The following is a 20,623-nucleotide window of genomic DNA, read 5'->3' on the forward strand; positions in this document are numbered from 1 at the left end:
GCCCCTGCCTCGGGCTCTCAGGGCTCAGGGGTTGTTTAATTGCAGTGTAGATGTTTGGGCTCGGGCTATAGCCTGAGCTCTGGGACCCTTCCACCTCGCAGGATCCTAGAGTGCTTTCACAAGGGGACTCCTCAGCCAGCTGGAACAAGGAATTTTAGGACCCCTTTATATTGCTCTGGCCCTCTTACCCAATATAGAATGGTCAGAGTGGGGGGTGAGCAATCTTACCCTTGATGCTTTATCTCTATTAAACTCATTTTCATCTGCAAGTATCTATTCTGATATATACCTTAGTGCTCAAAAGTTGCAACACTGACACCTCTGGAGACTGAAATCCAGTATTCATCCATTGACAGGTATAGAATGGTAAAAGACCAATATACATTAATTTTGATGTACAAGAGCCTTTTCCAGTTATTTTACTTTGCATGCTCTTTCAGTTCTTGGCCTTTCTGCTAAGACTAATGGATTGTAACTAGGGTCAGGCAATATCACAAATAGCATGTGTTAAAATTATGAGATGTGGCTGGCCTGGTGGCCCATCAGGGGTGAGGTACTTGGGTTGCAGCTGGTAGCCATCCTGCAGCAAAAAAACTTCAGGACCAGACTCCAAAGAGAAACTGCTGAACTTCAGTTCATTTGCAAATTTGACACCATCAGCTCAGGATTAAACTAAGACTGTGAATGGCTAGCCAACTACAAAAGCAGTTTCTCCTCCCTTGGTGTTCACACCTCAACTGCTAGAAGAGGGCCTCATCCTCCCTGGTTGAACTAACCTCGTTATCTCTAGACTGATTCTTGCCTGCATATTTATACCTGCCTCTGGAAATTTCCACCACATGCGTCTGACGAAGTGGGTATTCACCCACAAAAGCTTATGCTCCAATATGTCTGTTAGTCTATAAGTTGCAACAGGACTCTTTGTCACTATTTAATGGAGAATGAGGGTGAGAAATGGGTTCGCCTTAGGAAAGAAACCAGGCTTGGATGCCTTGAGTGAGTAGTAATATCTCTACAAACTCTACATGCCCAAAAGAGCCATCAGTTCTTTAGGATACTATCGAGAGGGTGAGTTTGAAGGATGCACCATGAAATGTTCAGAAAGATAAAATATTTTCTTAGTTAAAAAGAGAGCTTTCAACAGCAGTAGGTCATGTAGAGGTTTTTTAATAAATACAATGAGAAATCAATAAAGGACTCCATTACTGGGTAAATATGTACTTAGGCAGATGTCTTTAAAAGCTCTACTAGGACAAGGTTTACGAGCAAAAATGTCCATAATGCAGCCTTGTTCTTAATGGATCTGATATGGTTTGGAATAGCACTCCAGTTTGCTGTGCACAAGCACTATGAACCCACATTGAAAGCCTTATTTTTTTAAATCAGAATATAAAATCATCATATACATTCTCTCTCTCTCAAAAGTGTAGACTACAAAATGTGTTTAAAAGAGATTCAGTTTTCCTACACACTCACAAGAGCACTGTAAAATCTTAACCATTCTTGCATTCCTGGTTTCAAAAAAAAAAAAAAAAAAAAAAAAAAAGACATTGTAGTAAAGCTTTACATGCATAGGGAAAGAATTTATTTTGCTGATCTTTTTTATTTCTAGCTCCAGGCTATGTGAGGCTCTTATACAAAGACCCTCCCCTCCAAAATGTACCAAAAAATGACACGTTTAAAGCTTTACCTCTAGAACTGCACACACCCTTCCATTAGCTAACTGCATTAGGAAATGTGTAAGGTGAGCAAAACACTCCGGAGTAGCATTCATCTGACCCTAAAAACCAGGAAAATGTTAGAAAGAAATAGAAGACTTGGTCAACAAAGATGGTAACATAACAACTGCTATAGTGGATCACCCATGGTCCACGTAGCCCAATATCCTGGTTCCAGCACCATATATTTCAGAGAAATGTGCAACATGTGGAAAAATCTGTACCTCCCCCCACCAACCCATAAATGTTTCAGCCTAATCCCTAAAAGTTCAAGATTAGTTTAAGGCCTGAAACATGAGGTTTTATACTTGGTCAAAGTGAAATCTACCTATCAATAGCTGGACAATTATGACATTTAAAATATAAATATACTTTAAAAATAAAATTATAGATGAGAGAAGGTGCAAAATCCTGTATAACTGCTTACCTCAGGGTCACCAATTCCTGAATCATATCCAGAAGAGACCAGAATAAGTTCTGGAACAAACTACAATAAAACAAAGATCTATTATATGGCATTTTTGCAATCCCTGGGCCCAGCCCTGTCAACTGGACTACACACATGAATAAAGAATTTTCCTGAGTAAAGGCTGCATGCCTTAGCCTTTGTATTGTTTTCATTAGAGCCTTTTATATTGAATATGTAAAAATAAAAATCTCATTCATGTCAATATTTCACTATTCAGACATCAGTCATTCAGACCACTCCTTTCAGTAGAAACTATGGACTGACTGCTTTTCAAATGCACACAGCATTCCTATACCTACAGATATTTATAAAAACACCACTTTAAAAGGTTTTTTTAAATTATTTTTATTCAAAAATCAGAACAAAAACATTACCTCAAAAGCAACTGGAAGCAACACATGGAAAAATGCAGCTAGATAATCGGAATTCCCCATTCCAACCTGCAAAACCAATACATGAGATATGAAGCAGCTCTTTTTTCTGAGAAAGTAATGTGTTTATTTTCTAGGGGCCAGATCCACAAAAGGTTTTAGGTGCTGTGATCCTAAGTATGCCTGTATACTATTGTAATAATCTTTGTACAAAATATGCCTTGTGAGGTATCATTTGAAAATTAATAACTCATTGACCATTTATATTCTTGTGTGATATATGTATGCGGTGTATATTAAGAGTTATGGATATATGGTGGAATGATGACTGAAGTGTGTTGAAATCAGGTATGTCAGTGGAGCTGGTAAACAGGAATGACTTACACAAAGCGATGTGTATTTGATTCTCTGACCAGCCCAGTATTCTGTTAAAGACAATGACGGTCAACTTTTAAACATTAGGTAACAAAGCTATTAAACTAACAAGTGGGGGGGGAGGGAAGCATGGAGCTTCCTTCACCACAAGATTCCATGTTGCATTCCTCACAGCTTGAATAAACTTTACTTTGAGGGGTACCCTCAGAAGAATCTGTTTCAAAGGTTTACTGGTCATAAGCACAGGGTGGCGAACCTCAAGTGATAAGCAACTGAATCAACTGATTTTTATAATACTGTAGTATTGTATACAGTGTACAGAGGTCTTTTCTGGAAGCTAATGACACACTGGTGATTAATATAATTGTGAAAGGTATTTACCAACACTATATGAGGAAATATGGATACTTAAATGATACTATGCTTTAAAGTCTGTGGCCAAACAAGGTGAAACAGGTTCCTTTCCAGACAGGATAGAATGCAACTATTTACCTGTCTCCTGTAAATTAAGCGTGGTGGAATCAAAAAATGGAAGCCCATTTACATGCAAGGGGGTGGGAAGCTCACAGGAAGGGAACAACAGCATGAGATCAGCCCGCCTCTTGAAGCAAAGTTATTAAACTTTGGAAGATAGAAGCCATCTTCGGCATCCATCGCTAGATAGACACAAGGGAACAGAGTTCTTGAAAGCTGAGAAAGATGGGTTCGTCAATCAAGGAGAGGTTGAAGTCTCAGGTAACTGAATGTAGGTGAGAAACCATCTTGAACAAAGCTTGTACAGCAACTCCTTGCTTAACGTTGTAGTTATGTTCCTGAAAAATGCTACTTTAAGCAAAACAATGTTAAGCGAATCCTATTTCCCCATAAGAATTTATGTAAATGGGGGGGGCGGTTAGGCTCCAGGGAAATGTTTTTCGCCAGACAAAAGACTACACACACACACACAGTATACATTTTAGACAATTTAATACTGTACACAGCAATGATGATTGTGAAATTTGGTTGAGATGGTGAAGTCAGAGGGTGGAAGAGGGTGGGAATGCCTTACTGCTAAATGATGAACTAGCACTGGCTGAGCCCTCAAGGGTTAACACATTGTTGTTAATGTAGCCTTACACTCTACAAGGCAGCACAAATGGAGGGAGGGGAGACAGCATGGCAGAGAGAGACAGAGACACATGCTGTGTGTGTGTGTGTGTGTGTGTGTGTGTGTGTGTGTGTGTGTGAGAGAGAGAGAGAGAGAGAGATGCATTGCCCCTTTAAGTACTCTGACCCCACTCTAAGAACACTGCCTTTTTAAGTAGATCAGCAAGTTGAGACAACAGCTACTGCCAGCAAGCTCCCTCCGTCCTGAGCCCTGTAATGACCCCCCCGCTCTGTAGAGATGGCCCGATGGGGTCAAGGAGTGGGGGGGCAGGAGTGTGGAGGAGAGGGACACGCTGACATTAAGTATCAGAGGGGTAGCTGTGTTAGTCTGAATCTGTAAAAAGCAACAGAGGGTCCTGTGGCACCTTTGAGACTAACAGAAGTATTGGGAGCATAAGCTTTCGTGGGTAAGAACCTCACTTCTTGCATCTGAAGAAGTGAGGTTCTTACCCACGAAAGCTTATGCTCCCAATACTTCTGTTAGTCTCAAAGGTGCCACAGGACCCTCTGTTACTCTGACATTAGTACCCCTCCCCCGCAGCAAGCAGGAGGCTCCCGGGAGCAGCTCCAAGGCAGAGGGCAGGAGCAGCATCTGGCAGTGGGGGGAGGGACAGCTGAACTGCCCAGCAATTGATAGCTTGCTGGGCGGCTACCGCACAGGGAACTTAGGGGAGCAGGGAGCTGATAGGGGGGCTGCCGGTCCACCCTGGTTCCAAGCTCCCACCAGCTAGCTCCAACGGGCTGCTCTTCCTGCAAGCAGTGGACAAAGCAGACGGCTGCCAAACAACGTTATAAGGGAGCATTGCACAACTTTAAACAAACATGTTCTCTAATTGATCAGCAACATAACAACGAAGCAACATTAACTGAGACGACTTTAAGTGAGGAGTTACGAGGAGTTACTGTACCTTGCTAGACTGGGTTTTAGACTGTTAGATGTGTGTTTTTCACTTTTATTTGCTTGTAGCCCTTTCTAAGTATATTCCTTTTACTTGACATCACTTAACTGATGTCTTGTCATTAATTTTTTTTTTTTTACTATAAACCAACTCAGTGCTGTGTTTAAAGAGAAAGCTGCATTTATTCAAATTAAGTTAATAAGCTGTAATGTGCTTGTGTGTCTTTAAAGAAACAAATGAACCTTATTATTTCTCTGCACTGTCCAGGAGAGGACTGGACACTGCAGAGCACATGGCTTTGAGAAAATGTGGGATTGGGAGCGTGTTGGGGTCACCTTGCTGGTTGTAACCCAGGCTGGTGGAAGACAGAGTGGGGCTATAGACAGGCTGCTGGGGTCAGAGCTGCTGAACTAGGACTGTCTAGCACACAGACACTTCAGGGTGTGACCTGTATGTTTGTAGGATGTGAACATCCCAGGCTGGGAGCTACAACAGCAAAGCATTGTAAGGCATTCAGGGTTGCAGGGCAAATGATGACAACTGCTCACTGGTCTGGATTGCATCCTGAACCCCATGACAGGTGCCTATGTCCCAGTTTTAGGCACCATTGCAATCCGCAAAACCCCGCCTGGCTGCCACCTAACCCTACAGGTACCTAAATTCACTCAGTACCTAAACTTTTGCTGTAAAAGTCCCTTAGGCAGGTAAGTTTCTGTCTCTGAGCATGCACACTGCTGCCTAAGACAGGCATCTGGATGCCTATCTCATGGCTAAGCTCCAACCTGATCCTCAAACCAGGAGAAGACAGAGAGAGGTATGCCTCTTACTTTAATCCAGTAGGCAAGCTCAGAGCATGCCTAACACTAACAAAAAAGGCAGTGAGGATGATAACCTTTAGCCCAGTGGTTCGAGCACTCACCTGGGATGTGGAAAACCCTGGTTCAATTCCTTCCTTTACCTGATGAACAGAAGGGATTTGAACAGGGATTCCCCCCACCTTTTGAGTGCCTAATCACAGGGCTAAAAGTTATTAGGGAGCTCTCCTTCTCTTCCCTTCCTCCGCCATCTTGTGCAGAGTGAGACAGGCCATAAGAAATGGTTTAGGCACCTAAGTCACCTGACTCCAGACAAAGGGTTTCCACAAGCAGAGACAGGTGCCTCTCTGCAGGCTGGACTTAGGTGCCTAACTCTATAAGAGCGGAGGGACTTAGGACATCCCGCTCTTGTCAGCATTTCCCATTGCCCCGCCTACAGTGCTGGCTTTTATGGATCCCATTCTCAGGTGCCTATCTCTCCCCGAGTATTGTACAGAGGGCCTCGCATCCTAAGTCAGGCTTTGTGGTTTTCAAGGTGCCTAAAAGTTAGGCATTGCAATGTTGAGCACTGTAATGCTTAAGTCGCTTTGTGGCTCCAGGTCTCAGTTCCTTCAAGATTTTAGGAAAAGCCAGGTGCACCGGTTAAACAGGAGGAACAGAATACAAAGCTGGAGCCTTAGCTTTTAAGGCCCTAGTACAGCCATCCATCCCTATTCGGCAAAGTATGTAAGCATTCAACTTCAATGAGTCTTAAGCACATGCTTAAGTTCTTTGCTGAAGAGGGATGGATTTCATCATGTGCTCAAATGCTTTGCTGTACTGGGGCCCAACTAAATAACATACAGATAAAGGAAGGGGAATGTGTGAATTGGTGAAAGATTGTTTAAATCATCACATTGGAAGTCATTTTCTCAGAAGAGATTCCATTCGCCGGAACATGTGACCTCTGCCAAGTAATCAAGTCAATGCATTTCTCATCAAAAGTATTACTTCTAAAATTGCTAAGACATTGCCCTGAATGCATGACAGACAAAGCTATTGAATGTGCACTGTTATGCTGTCAAGCAACATTTACCTTATTCCAAGGTACATTTAAATTGAATCCCTTTCCTTTTCCCTGACCAACAGCATCATAATCAGATTCTCTGAGCAAGGGCCAGAATTGCTGATGTTCATAGCGATGCCAGGAGTAATAGAGAACACTGAAAGAAAGAAGAAACAAACCCAACTGAAACAAAAGTTATGAAGGATCTTTTCACATCTGACCCTCTCTGGCTCATTTCACAGAAAGCATGAAAATAGGCCTTAAGTACAAACATTCCCCATTTTTCTCTCCACTAATATTGCTGAACAAACTGGCACTCATTTACTTGAAAAGCTCTGTATAGTCTAGCACAACAGTCAAATTCAGCTAGGGCACTTTTGCTGTAAGTTTCTGGCATAGACTGCTCTAGGGCCAAAGAAAGGGAATTTTCGAAAGAGGGGTCTTGCTGATGGGCTCAGAGTTTGTAGCTTTTAGAAAACAGGTGTGGAGAGAGCTTTCTATCAGCAAACAAAGGTAGCCACAGGGCGCATGTTGTGTCAATTTTTCTAGAGTAGAGTTACAAATTACTTTTAATTAGGTTTAAAGGTTTGTTTCAGTTTGATTGACAAATGAGAATAAATAAATACAATTTCAGAGAGAATGAAGTACCTAGAAGAATGAGAGGCATTTTGTAGGAATTTCAATTTTCAAAATAAGAAGGGTTTTATTCTACAGAGGGGCAACCAAAAATAAACCAATTTGACATGCAAAAGAAAATTACAAACCTGGGATCCTCTTCAAATACATATTGAATTCCTTGCCCGTGGTGCACATCCCAGTCAACAATGAGAATTCTGCATGAATCAAAAGGAAATATTCACTAGAACCACCACAGCAACCCAAGCCAAGAGGATAGTAAGTAACAGACAGAGGAGAAGATTGTTAAAGGCACTTTGGTGCAGAAAGCCTATGGACTTTCAGTGGAAGTTAGGCACCTAACTGCCATTTGTGCCTTTTGAAAACCTACCCCAGAGACAAATATACACTAACCTCTGAAGACCATATTGTCTTTTGGCATATTGAGCTGCAATAGCAACATTATTGAACACACAGAATCCATTGGCTGCATTTCGCTGGCTGTGATGACCTGGAGGCCTGAAACAAAGCTTGATATGGTTACTCACTATGAATGAACTTTGGTTGAAAGTAATGTAACCCCTGCTTGGTTGGAGTGGCACCCTGTCCCGCTCCAGTGGTGGCTAGGCCAGCAAGAGATTGATGAGCCTACTACAGCCATGGCTAAGAGACATATCTTTTAGCTCAGGCAGTAGAGGCTCATATATTTAGCTCAAGAGGTCCCATGGTTTATCCCTGCTGCCGGTACCTCTGTGAGGGTCAGAACTCTTAAGTGCTTCTTTACCTTACTAATGCTATTCCATTGCGCACTTTTCCTGATATCACAGAGTCCACCAGTTGCAAAGTTGCTCCTACTGCTAGCTTAGCACAGCGGTAAGTATTCTAAGAAAAGAAATCTCATTATTATCATCAGCCACCCACCAGCTGGTTTAAACTAAACATAACTGACATTTTTTGCATCACTATAACAAGTTATTTGAAGTGTTCCCTCCCCAGTGAAGTTGGATGTAACTGAAAGCAGAATTTGACAATGGAAATTCAAGTATGACTTTTACTAGAAATATTTGTGTATATCATGCACTGTTCTGAAGCATGAGCAATACACAGGCAAAAATGGGAAGAATTATGGGAGAAAAGTGTTGGCCTTAACTCTCAGTCGCCTTATTTTTATCAGTTTAAAATAAAATCCAGAACTATACTTCAATCGGGTGGTGTGGTTAGAGAGCAGAAGTTGTGGAGCTGTTATGTTTGTCAGTTAAAATTACTAGACTGATACTTGTAAGTACCTCATGAAAAAAACTACTAGTATATTTAAAGAAACAAAAAATGTTGGCTATTTTAATTCCAGCTATAAAAAATGGATTTCTAACACAACAGTAGAAACACTTATATAAATCACAATAGGGAAATGGCCATGCCCACATACCGGATGAAAGTAAACAGCATCATAATTTTCTGAGACTCTTCGGAGTTCTTCTTCATTCATTGTCTGGGTGCTCTTTACAACTTCCAAGTATTCTGAACTTTAATAAAAAAAAGAGAAAGCAGGTTAACTGAGCTCAGATATGCCTGAAAAATCTCTACTAATGTGAAAAAAAAAAACAAGACTTGCTCAAGGACACCCAGCAGGCCAATGGCAGAGCTAGGAATAGAACCCAGGTCTCTTGAGTCCCAATCCATTACTGTATCCCCTAGGAAGAGTAAGAACTTTACATGTCTTTTGAGGGAGGCAGGTGGCAGAGTGGCTCACCATGTTGGCCTCTGACCTCTTTTGGGCCTGATTTTCTACATGCCTGTGCATCAATCCAGATTCAGATCACAAGTAAAATTGAGCTTGGTGGTTTCATCCTAATGTACAATCAACTTTTGCCCATACTGAAAAACCACTGCACAACATGGCACAATTAAGTCTGGGCCAGGGCTACAGCCAGGGCCTTCTGAATTCAGGAATCCCATCTCTGGGGCACCCTCTCTGAGTATGTATGCCACAGTCCCTCTGGGCCCAGGGCCTTCTGCAGAATTAAATACAATGCCTTTCTATTTGATTCAATTTATCTTGGATAATTTCCCCTCCTTTTCTCTTCAACATCTCTTCCTATTTGATTTATACAAATCCCCATTTTTCCTGTGTTCATTTGTTCTGGCAAAGTTGGACCAGTTTTGTTTAAAGATTACTTTTAAAGTTTTACATGTACAGAGCCTCAGTTGCACACAGTTAGCGCTGTATACAATTGGCAATCTCTGCTCAAAAGAAGCCCAGAATAGGAAAAGCAAGAAAATTGTTGGACAGGATTCAGGTGCATTACAGACTTGTGCAGGGAAGTTTGTTCAGCACCTGCCCCCACTACACCTAGATCTAGCCAGTCTTTCATTTTAGGCCTGATCCATTCCCCACTGATATTAGCGGGAATCCTTCAATTGATTTCAGTGAGATTTGGGTCAGGACCTTTCATAGCAGCAAAATATATGAACAGTTTTTGTAAAGATCAAATAGGATCCAGGTGATTAAATTAACATTATACTTGATATCACACCTGTGAACCAACATAATTTCTTCTTCAGTTCCTTCCCTGACAGGTACATGGATACATCTTTCCACAAGATGATAATGTTTAAGTTGCTCATAGGAGGATAACAATCTTTCCGGCACTTCGATATCACACTCAGGGCTACAAATAAACAATAATTATCTTGTTACAATACAATATCAACAAGGTTTATTATAAATCCTCTTCAGGGATGCTTAGGCTTAAATATTTCATTGTGAGAAGATTCCTTTTTCTTGTAGGGGTGAATGAAAGAAAAAAGATATTTGAAAACTTTCCAGTTTGTGGAATTGGGGAGGTGTGGGAACAACAAACATTTTTTGGTTATAAAAATGCAAGAGTAAAAAGGAATTTTATGTGGCTCTTTAAAAACATCAGGAGTGTAACCAACAAAGAACAAAGCCAAAAAAAAATCAATAAAAAAATAGAGATAGAGACCCAAAATAAAGAAGGCAGGAGTACTCAAATGAAAAGAGTATCAGAGATAAATAATGCTCAAGGCCAGCAAAGAAAAAGGGATTTACAGCAGGATTCTACTTTGATCAAAAGCGATAAAATCAAAATACTCTCTGGGTCCCAAGAAAATGCAGCTCACAAAATGGAAATCAGGGCCACCCATCAGCTCTTGTATACAGCATTTCTAAAAACTCTCGAATAACGGATTGTTGATAAAAAAAATGCAGCAAATCTGCAGCTGACTTACTCATCCCAAAGTAGTTTGCAACTTGTCATTTCATCATCATAAATCAAAGCTGTTCCTGAAGCCATTGCTAAACAAAACAAAACAGACATCCCAAGATACATTTGTGCATATTCAGGCAGAAAATTGCCCTGCAATTGTCTAAATACGCAGCAACATTGTTGCCATTAGAGCACTAGACTCTCTGTTATCCAAACTGTAACACTGCAATACATACCTATCTGTCAGGTCTGAATGTATGTTTGTGAAATATTGGGTAATCCTCAGATTGGTGAAACCAAAGTGTTATTATTTATACCATAGCCATTACAGTTATCATAATTTATCACGTTAACCTTTATAAGGTTTACTTTTAGAAGGATGGGTTTTATGGACATAAAAATAAATTAATTTAAAAAACGGATATAAAATGACATACAGGAAATTCAAATGCAAAACAATAAACTGGTGTCATCAAAGGCAAGGACCAGAGATCAGTCAGTGGGATGTTAATATGTAACCTAGAACTGCCCATATCAGCTCAGCTTTCCAGTTCAGTCTCGATTCAGTTTATTTTAGAACGTCTAAATTACACGGGGTTGCCCTATTATTTAAATAGATCGCGTGTCTGCAGCAGGACCAACTGCAAAATCAAATCATCCAGTCACCCCCACCCTCCACCAGTAAAAATAATCCGAAGAGCGAGTTGTCTGAACACGGGATGCTAGTGAAGCTCCAGCGCTCTCACACCATAACCCGAGGTCAGTGGCACCCCACAAAAGGCCGTGAGACCGCTTGGCTCAGCCGTGCAAACACATACAAAGAAGTTGGGGGAGAGGGTATGAGAATGCACCAGTCCTGCAGGCAGGCAACCACCACGTGGGGGCGGGCGCGCATAGAAGAACGGTGCAAGTTGCGGGAGGAGAAGGCCATGGACTCTTCGTTCTCTTCCCGGGCTGTGCCTGGGCTTTAGGGGTGCAGGTGGTACAAGACTTCAGGTTACCGCCCCTCGGGGGAAGGGGGGTGCAAAGGAGAAGGGGGGGTTACTGTATCTTTGCTCTGAGCTGGGGCCTTGCGTCCCCTACCTGGGCTGTCTTTGTACCGCTGCTGCGGCGTGGCCCCTTTGTCTTCTCTTCCTGTTTCCTTTGTCAGCCCATGAATCCGGAGTGAACCCCCCCCCAACCAGCTCCACCTCCACCTCCCTCATTCGTCCTTCCCATTGAAGTGGCTCACGTGACCGATCTCTGAGGGAGGAGTTCCATGGTAGGGCGTGTGTGTGTGTGAGAGAAAGAGAGCGAACTAGGGATGGCGGAGCACTGTGTGTGCGAGGGACTAGTGGGGCTGGGCACTCTGTGTGTGAGGTACAGGGCAGTGTGTGTGTGTTGGGGCGGGGTGGCAGGACACTGTGTGTGTGAGGGGCAGGAGTGGCGGTTCACTGGGACGGCGGGGGCACCGGCAGGGCACTCTGTGTATGTGTGTGAGGGGCAGGACACTGTGTGTATGAGGGGCAAGGGTGGCAGGGCACTGTGGGGGAGGGGGCACCGGCAGGGCACTCTATGTATGTGTTGGGGCAGGGGTGGCAGGACACTGTGTGTATGTGTGAGGGGCAGGGCAGTGTGTGTGTGTGTGTGTGTGAACCTCACTGAGGAAACTTAAAGGTCCTGGTTTTCATTACACTAAGGTCACTTTACACCTCTCTCATGTGTAAAGAGGTTTTATGGTGGGTAAATATGTAAGTTATATCCATTCTGAGGCCCCTTTACACTACCAGAGCTGTGTAAATAAACTTAGGCCTGATCTACACCTGAAACCTAGCTATGTCGCTCAGGGGTGTGAAAAAATCACACCCTCAGAGACAGTCTGCTGACCTAAACCCCAGTATAGATACTGGTAAGTCAACAGAAGTATTCTTGCTTGGACCTAGCTACCACCCCTCAAGGTAAAATCCCTTCCATCGCTGTAGCAAGTGTCTACGCTACAGCGGCACAGTTGCCACGCTGCAGCTGTGCCGTAAACATATCATTAGTGCAAACTGGTATCAGCCCCTTTGTCAGGGATTCTTTTGAATGTGTTTTCTGGGCCAGTCTTTGTTACACTCCCAAACAGGGACGGTTTAAAACAGGAGTATTTTATTAAACTTTTTTGCCATAATCCAACAAAACCCTTCAACCTAAACCCTGACTAAATCCCCCAATATAAAGGTAAATAAAACTAAACTAAGGAAATAACCCATTTTATTTTTTATAAAGAACCACGAATCTAATTCCCTGTAGATCATACTCAAAATGTACCTTTTAATATGATCAAAACCAGGTTAGTGATGTTGCTGACCATTCTGAGAGCTATTGTGCTTCTAAAATGGGTCACCAACTGCTGGGTGTGACTGTTACATTGAAGAGAGCCTTTTTATGCGACCTTTATGGGGGAGTTGGTACTTGTATAAGCACTGACAGAGTTCTTTAAATATTTACCATTGTATCACCAGAGATTGACAAACAAGCCACAGGACAGAATGACCTGAGCTTTTGAACGACATGCTTTTTTAACCAGTTGCTTCATTATACAACACAGCTTCCAAGTTTCAGCTTCTGGATATTTTTCAATCTGTATTAGCTTTCCAGTCCATAATATCAAACTATGGGCTAGCTCTGGTTCAGATGCATGTATATAAGAACATAAGAATGACCATACTGGGTCAGACCGAAGGTCCATCTAGCCAAGTATCCTGTCTTCTGGCAGTGACCATGCCAGGTGCCCCAAAGGGAATGAACAGAACAGGTAATCATCAAGTGATCCATTCCCTGTTGTCCATTCCCAGCTTCTGGCAAAAAGAGGCTGGGGATACCATCCCTGCCCATCCTGGCTAATAGCCACTGATGGGCCTACCCTCCATGAATTTATCTCGTTCTTTTTTTGAACCCTGTTATAGTCTTGGCCTTCACAACATCCTCTGGCAAATGATTTACATTTAATTAATGTCAATGGGAATTGTGGACACCTACCTAAGGATGGGATTTTTCCCAGTAACAACACTACTCAATTCATAACAAGGGTTCCACAATATATACAGAAACTTCTATGCCATATGGATTTTAATTACTAGAAAAGATTCATATTGGGGCCTATCTGCACTACTTGAATAAACATGCTTGTACACAACTCTCTGTTATGAATAGGGGATACTGTTATAACGGTTTAAATACAACTTTTTTTTTGCCAGTATGGATGGGCAAACAGCTTTAAAAATATTTTATTAAAGTTAATGTTTGAAATCAAATTTACACAAGAGGGAAGGTACTGTACATCTGGGGTTGGGCTTGGGTTATGGGGGATTGCGAGTATCGGTTACAAGGTTCACGAAGTACATACATATCACATAACCAGCATAGATCCAGATTGGGGTGTGGGAGTTTTTAAAGCATCAGTGGATATATAGGTTCGGGTATGCCACCCATGGAATATATTAAGAGTCCAAGTCAATATTGGTGTAAAGAATAAGTACATGGGTGGGGTGCGTCCCTCGGTTCATCAGGGAAGGAAGTGGGTTATTTATTAAGATCTGATTCAGTCCCGTATTTTCTTGTCCTCACTGGTAAGAAGAAGCCATGTTGTTACTATTGGCCTTAGGCAAAGAGTGGGACTCCATAGTGCTGGGAACTGAACAACATGGGACAGAAGACAGTCCCTGCCCCAGAGAGCTTACAGTCCCCAATGAGCTCTGTAAGGGTAGACTCAATCAAAGACTTTATTAAAGGATTGGGTCTAACTAAGGACAATATGTGACAGGTGAGTATAAGACATAATGGTGGGAGGAGAGAAGCCAGGGCTAACAATGATAGGAACACAAAGTTGTATATATTAGCTAAGTGTAAGCTAGATTTTTAATTTTTTGTATGTAAGTGAACAAGAGGGAGATTAATGAATCACTAAAAAACTATTTGCTTAGTTTTAATAAGGATGCCCTGGAGCATGGTAGAGGACCATGTGCTAGCAGATGTAGTTGGGACCTTAGACAGGACCTTGCTTTAAAATTCCAGATTCTTTTTTAAACTTTTTAAATATACAAACACAAGAGGTAGCATATTACTGGTGTAGCTGATAATTTATGCAGTAGCTATTACATGTTTTTGTGCTGATTATACATATTTATGAAATTAGTTCTTATGTGTTTGAAATTAAGCTGAGCCCCATCCATCACTACTGTTTTTTAAGATTAGCACAGGAATACTACAACTGATGATGCTAATTACAATCATTTGGCCAGTATAATGTTTTACATTTCTTGAATATTAGCAGTGCCTTTTGCAGTTGTCTTATTCCTGTGTAATTCCCAGAGACAGCTGGCAGAGCACCTGTGTTGATTTTTTAAAGTAACAAATGTTTTATTTTAATTAATAAAATGAAAACAGACTAGATACATTCAGCAAAGTTCTGATTCAGATTCCAGTAGGAGTGTACACTTTCAAAATGATCACACACAATAAAGAAATTACTTTTTCAAAAACTGTACTCGTCTTATGCATTAAAATATTAATACTATGGTATTGTAAGTGCTACCCATTATAAAATAAAACTAGCCATCCAACTATGTCCTTCTGAGGCTGAGGCCCTTTGGCCCTGAGGCAGTCAAACTGATGTCTATTTGACAGAAAAGGAAACCATTTTATCCATATAGAAATGTCCAGTAGAGGGCCACCTTCTTTTAAAACACTCCATCAATGTAAGAAATTAAGTAGATTATTAGTGTAGATCTAGGCCAAATTTTATCAAAGCAGGTGCCTAAAATTCGGCACCTAAAATCACAGTTAGGCATGTAAAAGTCAATACTGAGATATTACAGTGATGAGCAATACAGAAAACTTAAGAAACTGTAGACAGACAGATTTTCAGAGGTGCTGAGCACCTCAAACAGCATTAGAAGCATTCATTGTTATGATTTGCCTAAGCAAGTGTTTTATGACAGTGTTATACATTTTATGCAAGATTTTTCACAACAATCTGAGGATACACATTTATACATGCTGGGCCAAAGTGGCTGGACCATTTACCACACAGAACTTATGTCCACTTACACCCAGGTTGAATTCAACCTATTATAACATATTTAAAAAACATTACATTAAGACTTTACATTGCATTTATAATACATTTCTATTTACAAGATTGCATTGGTATGAGGAGTGTAGTCACCTTTTACATGTATCAGGGACCACAAGATAAATATTTATAAACATTTATGGTGTTTCCACTTCCGTGTGGCCAAAGTCAGCTGGGAGTCCCTCCTCTGCCAGCGGTAAATTTGGTTTACTAAAACGGTACCCTCCTCAATATTCCCCACAATGAGATACACCATGGGGCGGTAGGTTTGGGTCATCCTCTGAGTACAATTTTCATTCATAAGCAACCACTGTTGTATCATATTCCGAGTATCATAAGGCAAGGGCAAACCCTGGTTGATGAATTCCACCTGGCATTCAATATTATACTCCTGATCACCAGAAACTGTTCTCTTTTTGGACAGCTTTACCTTCACCGCTGGGGGAAAAAAACACATAAGTTGCTTTAACTATTTAAATGTAGCAAGGAATACTGCCTAATGAGCAGTGGAGGGATCCATAGTGTATTCTACAGTATAAGTATTAGGCCATACCTTTGTTTTGGGTCATTGCCATTGATTATGGCAGTATTTTAAGAGGGACATAAATAAGAGAAGTTTTTCAGTGAATCACACAATCAGGAAAATGTAACCCCACAAAGATCACTGTCATATATCTTTAGTGACACTGCATGTGTCCAACTACTAGGGTGACCAGATGTTCCAGCACACTGGTATTCCAGCTTTGTAGGGCAGTCCAGTATCCCAGATGGTCTTATTGAAATTGTGACTTTGTCCATTTTTCAGCAGAATCAACCAGCAAAATATCTGGCTACTGCTGCCTGCTCTTTGCTCCACCTTCTTTAGTTTTTCCCTTTCTCAGTAAAGCTTCCCATCCAGCTCTTTCCCCACATCCAACTGCATTATTGCATTTCCACACACGCTTCTCCTAAGGCCTGATCCAAAGTCAACTGAAGTCAATACAAGTCTTAGCATTGACTTCTGTGGGTTCTGGAAGAGGCTTCTAGCTGTAATCTCAAAGTATTGTCAGTGGAACCGCAATGAGGCAGCAGCCAGAACTTTCAAACCTCATCAGGTAAGATTTTTTTTAATGTTACTGTTTACTGAATCTTGCTTTGTGTGGTTAACAGGAATAATGCACATGTACACACTCAGTAAGGAACTTTCCTCTTAATGTCAAACAGCCAAGTGCCTCAGCTTTCTTTTGGTTTTAACTACCAAAAAAAGCCACTTCACTCCTTTGCCACAGATGTTATCCATAAAGTACACTGCAGTAAAGTACAGCAAACTAGACTAGAATAAAAAAGCCACTTGGTTATAAAATAGACAATAAGGCAACCTCATCATTCAAAAGAAATCAGCATAGGACCTATTTATATATGGTTTATAGGAGAAAAAAGTTCCAGAAAATATTCATTTGGGGCTAAATCCTGACACACACACACACGCACACCCTGAAATCGGTGACCAAACTCATTGACATCAGGATTTAGCACTTGATGTCCCCTCACAAACTACCAATTATATTAGAGATAGTTTTTGAATACATCTGAAGTGACAAAGTATGTCCACTATTCAGGAATCAAAATAATAGTGTCTTTAATCATACATACACTAACAAGAACTTACCAAAGTTGTTGGCACAGAAAACGTCTAGTACTCTTTTCTGTGTAAAGAATTCCTCCACTGCTGGGCAGGTCTGGCATATAGGCTTTGGCAATTCTGGTAAGAAATATTAAAGTCTCGTTAAGTTTTGTCATTTGTCTGAGTTTAGTGCCAATGAAAGGTGCTAGAGTGACAGGCCTGAAGAGCAATGTTCAGGGCCGGCTTCAGGCTGATTCCCCCAATTCCCCCGAATCAGGCCCCGCGCCCTAAAGAAGAGCGCCTAACTTTTTAATTTTTACTCATCCGGCAGCGGTCCGGGTCTTCAGCGGCACTTCGGTGGCGGGTCCTTCACTCGCTCCGGGTCTTCAGTGGCATTTCGGCGGCGGGTCCTTCAGTGCCACGGAAGACCCAGAGCGAGTGAAGGACCCGCCGCTGCCGCCGGGTATTCAAGTAGGGCCCCGCACTTCCTAAAGCCGGCCCTGGTGATGTTCTCCACTTAATCACAGAACAGGTGTGACATAGACAAGCTTCCAGACAGTACTCTGAAAATGGGCCCCCTTCTATGGATGAAAAGGGGTTTCATTTTCCATACCCATTCAGTCCTTGCTAAGAGTGACAAGGGTGTCAATTTGTACCATTTATGGTATGTGTATTGGAGCAAATCTATTGGTGATGCTATGCTAAATTCATTAGAAGGAAGATCTTGTGGTTAAGGCATTGGACTAGGGCTCAGGAAATGGTATTGGTTCTGCCACAGGCTTCCTGTCTGAGTTTGGGCAAGTCACTTATGGCCAGATTTCCAAAGGTGACTTTAAGAGGAGCTGCTGGGTGCTAAAATCTGGGCATTAATCTCTCTGTGCCTCAGTTTCCCAGAACTAAAATGGGAATCCTTCCCTACCTCACAGAGCTGTTGTGAGGCAAATTTATTGTGTATATGAAGTACTCAAATACATGGTGATGAGGGCCATAGACACGCCTATCAGTAAATAAATAAAATACATTGACCTCTATTGATACAGTGTTGATTATGCTGCATATATGCATGATTGTATTAGCCTTCCTCCTGCCTTCTGACCATCCTTCCTTGACTTCAGTGGAGTTATACTGATTATACCAATTAAAATCTGGCCCAGTTTACACTGAAGGTGTTCAGCACTTCACAGGATGGGGTGCAAAATGGATCTGCATGCATGCACAAACTGAATAAATGTGCACCATGGAAATGACTATTTACAAGAGACTGTTTTCAAAATTTGTCCCTCAAGTTGTATTTGATTGATTCTGTACACTTGATTTTAGAAGAGCTCACCGCCCTCCCACCCATCTACTCCATCTACCTTTATGAATATGTTTGTATTCTTTGCTAAGAGATGCTAGACACATGTCCTCATCAGCAGGGAAACGATCACAGTCCAAACTGTCAGGCCAAGACAGTCCATGGCAGAGGAGCAGAGGAGCACAGCTGTCACGAACAGCGACACACATACTCCTACAAGGATGGATGAAGCTGTGAAAAAATAAAAATCAGGTCCAATCAGCTAAATTTATTGGAAGTCAGTGACAATAGTGATTATTCCTACAGTAAATTCTGTACAGAGTTGTGCAAGTCTTTCTTACATGTCAGCGTTTAACATCCTCAGTCTTCATCAGTGATGCAATTCTACACAGACAGAGGGTGCTGCTGAAGATTCTGTATCTGGGCCTTCGGCTGGCTTTTAGAATTCATGCATTGTTTAAAGAAAAATGCCTGTATGTTATTTTTGATAGGCACTCAATAAGGGCCTACTTCTATGTCCAATAAGTGATTTCAGCAGTAGTTGGATTGGACCCTAAATTATTAAAATGAATAACACAGCAATCAAACAAAATAAAACCCAACATTGTTTGATCACAGCGCTCTCTCTCTCTTTTTTTTTTTTACATCTTGACCAACGTTTAAGTAGAACACTTGTGTGGAATTTTTTCCTGGAACAGGCAGGCAAAAGAAAAGTTAATAAATAATGCTTCAGCAAAAGAGAAACAATTTGGCTGAGAATTATCTTCATTTTAAGATTAACAACATGCATTCAGATTGATATCTATTCAGGTACACAAGGCAGGATTTTAGAACATGACATGGTACTTACGTATCTAAACAGACTGGCGCAAACAGAGAGCACAAGAATGTCCTTGCATGAGGGTGGCAGCCAGTTTCCACAAAGTGGTGCCATTCAGCAGATTTTGGAATAACCTCTGCCATACTTGTGTGTCCCATCAGGTTGGGAAGCCTCATTTCAGAATAACCAATGCTGTGGCACATGCCCATCTCCATAGGTATTGCTACACACTTAGTGGATAATCCAATGTCAAAACCCATTGTCAATCTTAGGAAGCTACTCAGAGCAAAGAGCATCTGTGCTGCAGGAAACATCTTTGTGTGACTCCTGAGTTGCTAAATATGGAGTTGTCAAGTCCCTCGCCAGTGTTCAGACACACAAGCCTTGTGGTTTATATACAAGCTCACTGCCCCATTCGTTTATCAACAGCTTATCAAAACACTCAGGACAAGACCAAGAGCTTATTGCCCATTCAAGTGATTGTTGTGATAACCAGGGAGGTGGAGACAATGACTTTCCTTAAATGCAAAAATTTACATATGGGATTTCATGAGTCTGAAAATGTCAGTGCTGCAGCATGCTATGTGGCATATTAAATTGTGACACATGGTAGTTTTGTTATGTGCATGCTAAATCAAATTAAGCAAGCCCCTAGAAAAGTACTTGACAGACAGGCTGTCTCCTGGGGTTGGTGTGTCTCTTTTGTTGTCAGACATTGCTGATTTGGCGGAAAAAAAACAGCCCAGTTTACTTATCAAGTGAAAATGTTTTGCTTTTGGTAATTGCCCTTCAAGAGGCACTTTCTTTATGTGACCAAGAACTACAAAGGAGACAGCTTTCTGTTCGTAAAAGAATATTCTGTCTGGAAACTTCTCTTAAGTCCCAATCCCATGAAGTGTAAAGTGCACCACAACTACTGTTGATTTCAACAGGAGTCAGAGAACTGAGCACTTATGGAATTTACTGTATTGTCTCATTGAGTAGGATATCCAGAGGCAGGGTTATATATTTAGCCATGGAATGTTCATCTTTCATTGACTAGATTAGCAGAAGGTATATTCAAGTTCAGAGGTGGGGGAAGTTTTTCCTAAATGGAATAGTATAGGACCATATTCTGGCTTCAGCTAA

General features: G+C 41.5%; 2 protein-coding genes across 2 annotated transcripts in view; both read right to left on the minus strand.

Moving 5' to 3' along the window:
* HDAC10 (histone deacetylase 10) overlaps positions 1-11,898 on the minus strand; it is a 35,222-nt gene extending 23,324 nt beyond the window's left edge. Inside the window, 12 exon segments of the mRNA XM_054022525.1 lie at positions 1,691-1,780; positions 2,146-2,205; positions 2,562-2,627; positions 6,869-6,995; positions 7,603-7,671; positions 7,868-7,972; positions 8,238-8,335; positions 8,880-8,976; positions 9,988-10,122; positions 10,703-10,769; positions 11,764-11,850; positions 11,853-11,898. Of these exon segments, the coding sequence (XP_053878500.1) occupies positions 1,691-1,780; positions 2,146-2,205; positions 2,562-2,627; positions 6,869-6,995; positions 7,603-7,671; positions 7,868-7,972; positions 8,238-8,335; positions 8,880-8,976; positions 9,988-10,122; positions 10,703-10,769; positions 11,764-11,850; positions 11,853-11,898 (1,047 nt within the window).
* A 3,132-nt stretch (positions 11,899-15,030) lies between these two features.
* LOC128834071 (secreted frizzled-related protein 2-like) lies at positions 15,031-19,809 on the minus strand. The gene is made up of 4 exons (XM_054022537.1): positions 19,526-19,809; positions 18,737-18,906; positions 17,424-17,516; positions 15,031-16,213 (listed from the first exon to the last, which is right to left on the minus strand). Exons 1-4 carry the CDS (start codon positions 19,807-19,809, stop codon positions 15,903-15,905), a joined length of 858 nt encoding a protein of 285 aa, XP_053878512.1. The 3' UTR covers positions 15,031-15,902.
* Between the last annotated feature and the right edge of the window lie 814 nt (positions 19,810-20,623).

The sequence above is a fragment of the Malaclemys terrapin genome, chromosome 1, assembly GCF_027887155.1.
Source record: "Malaclemys terrapin pileata isolate rMalTer1 chromosome 1, rMalTer1.hap1, whole genome shotgun sequence".
In the NCBI taxonomy this organism is placed as follows: Eukaryota; Metazoa; Chordata; order Testudines; family Emydidae; genus Malaclemys; species Malaclemys terrapin.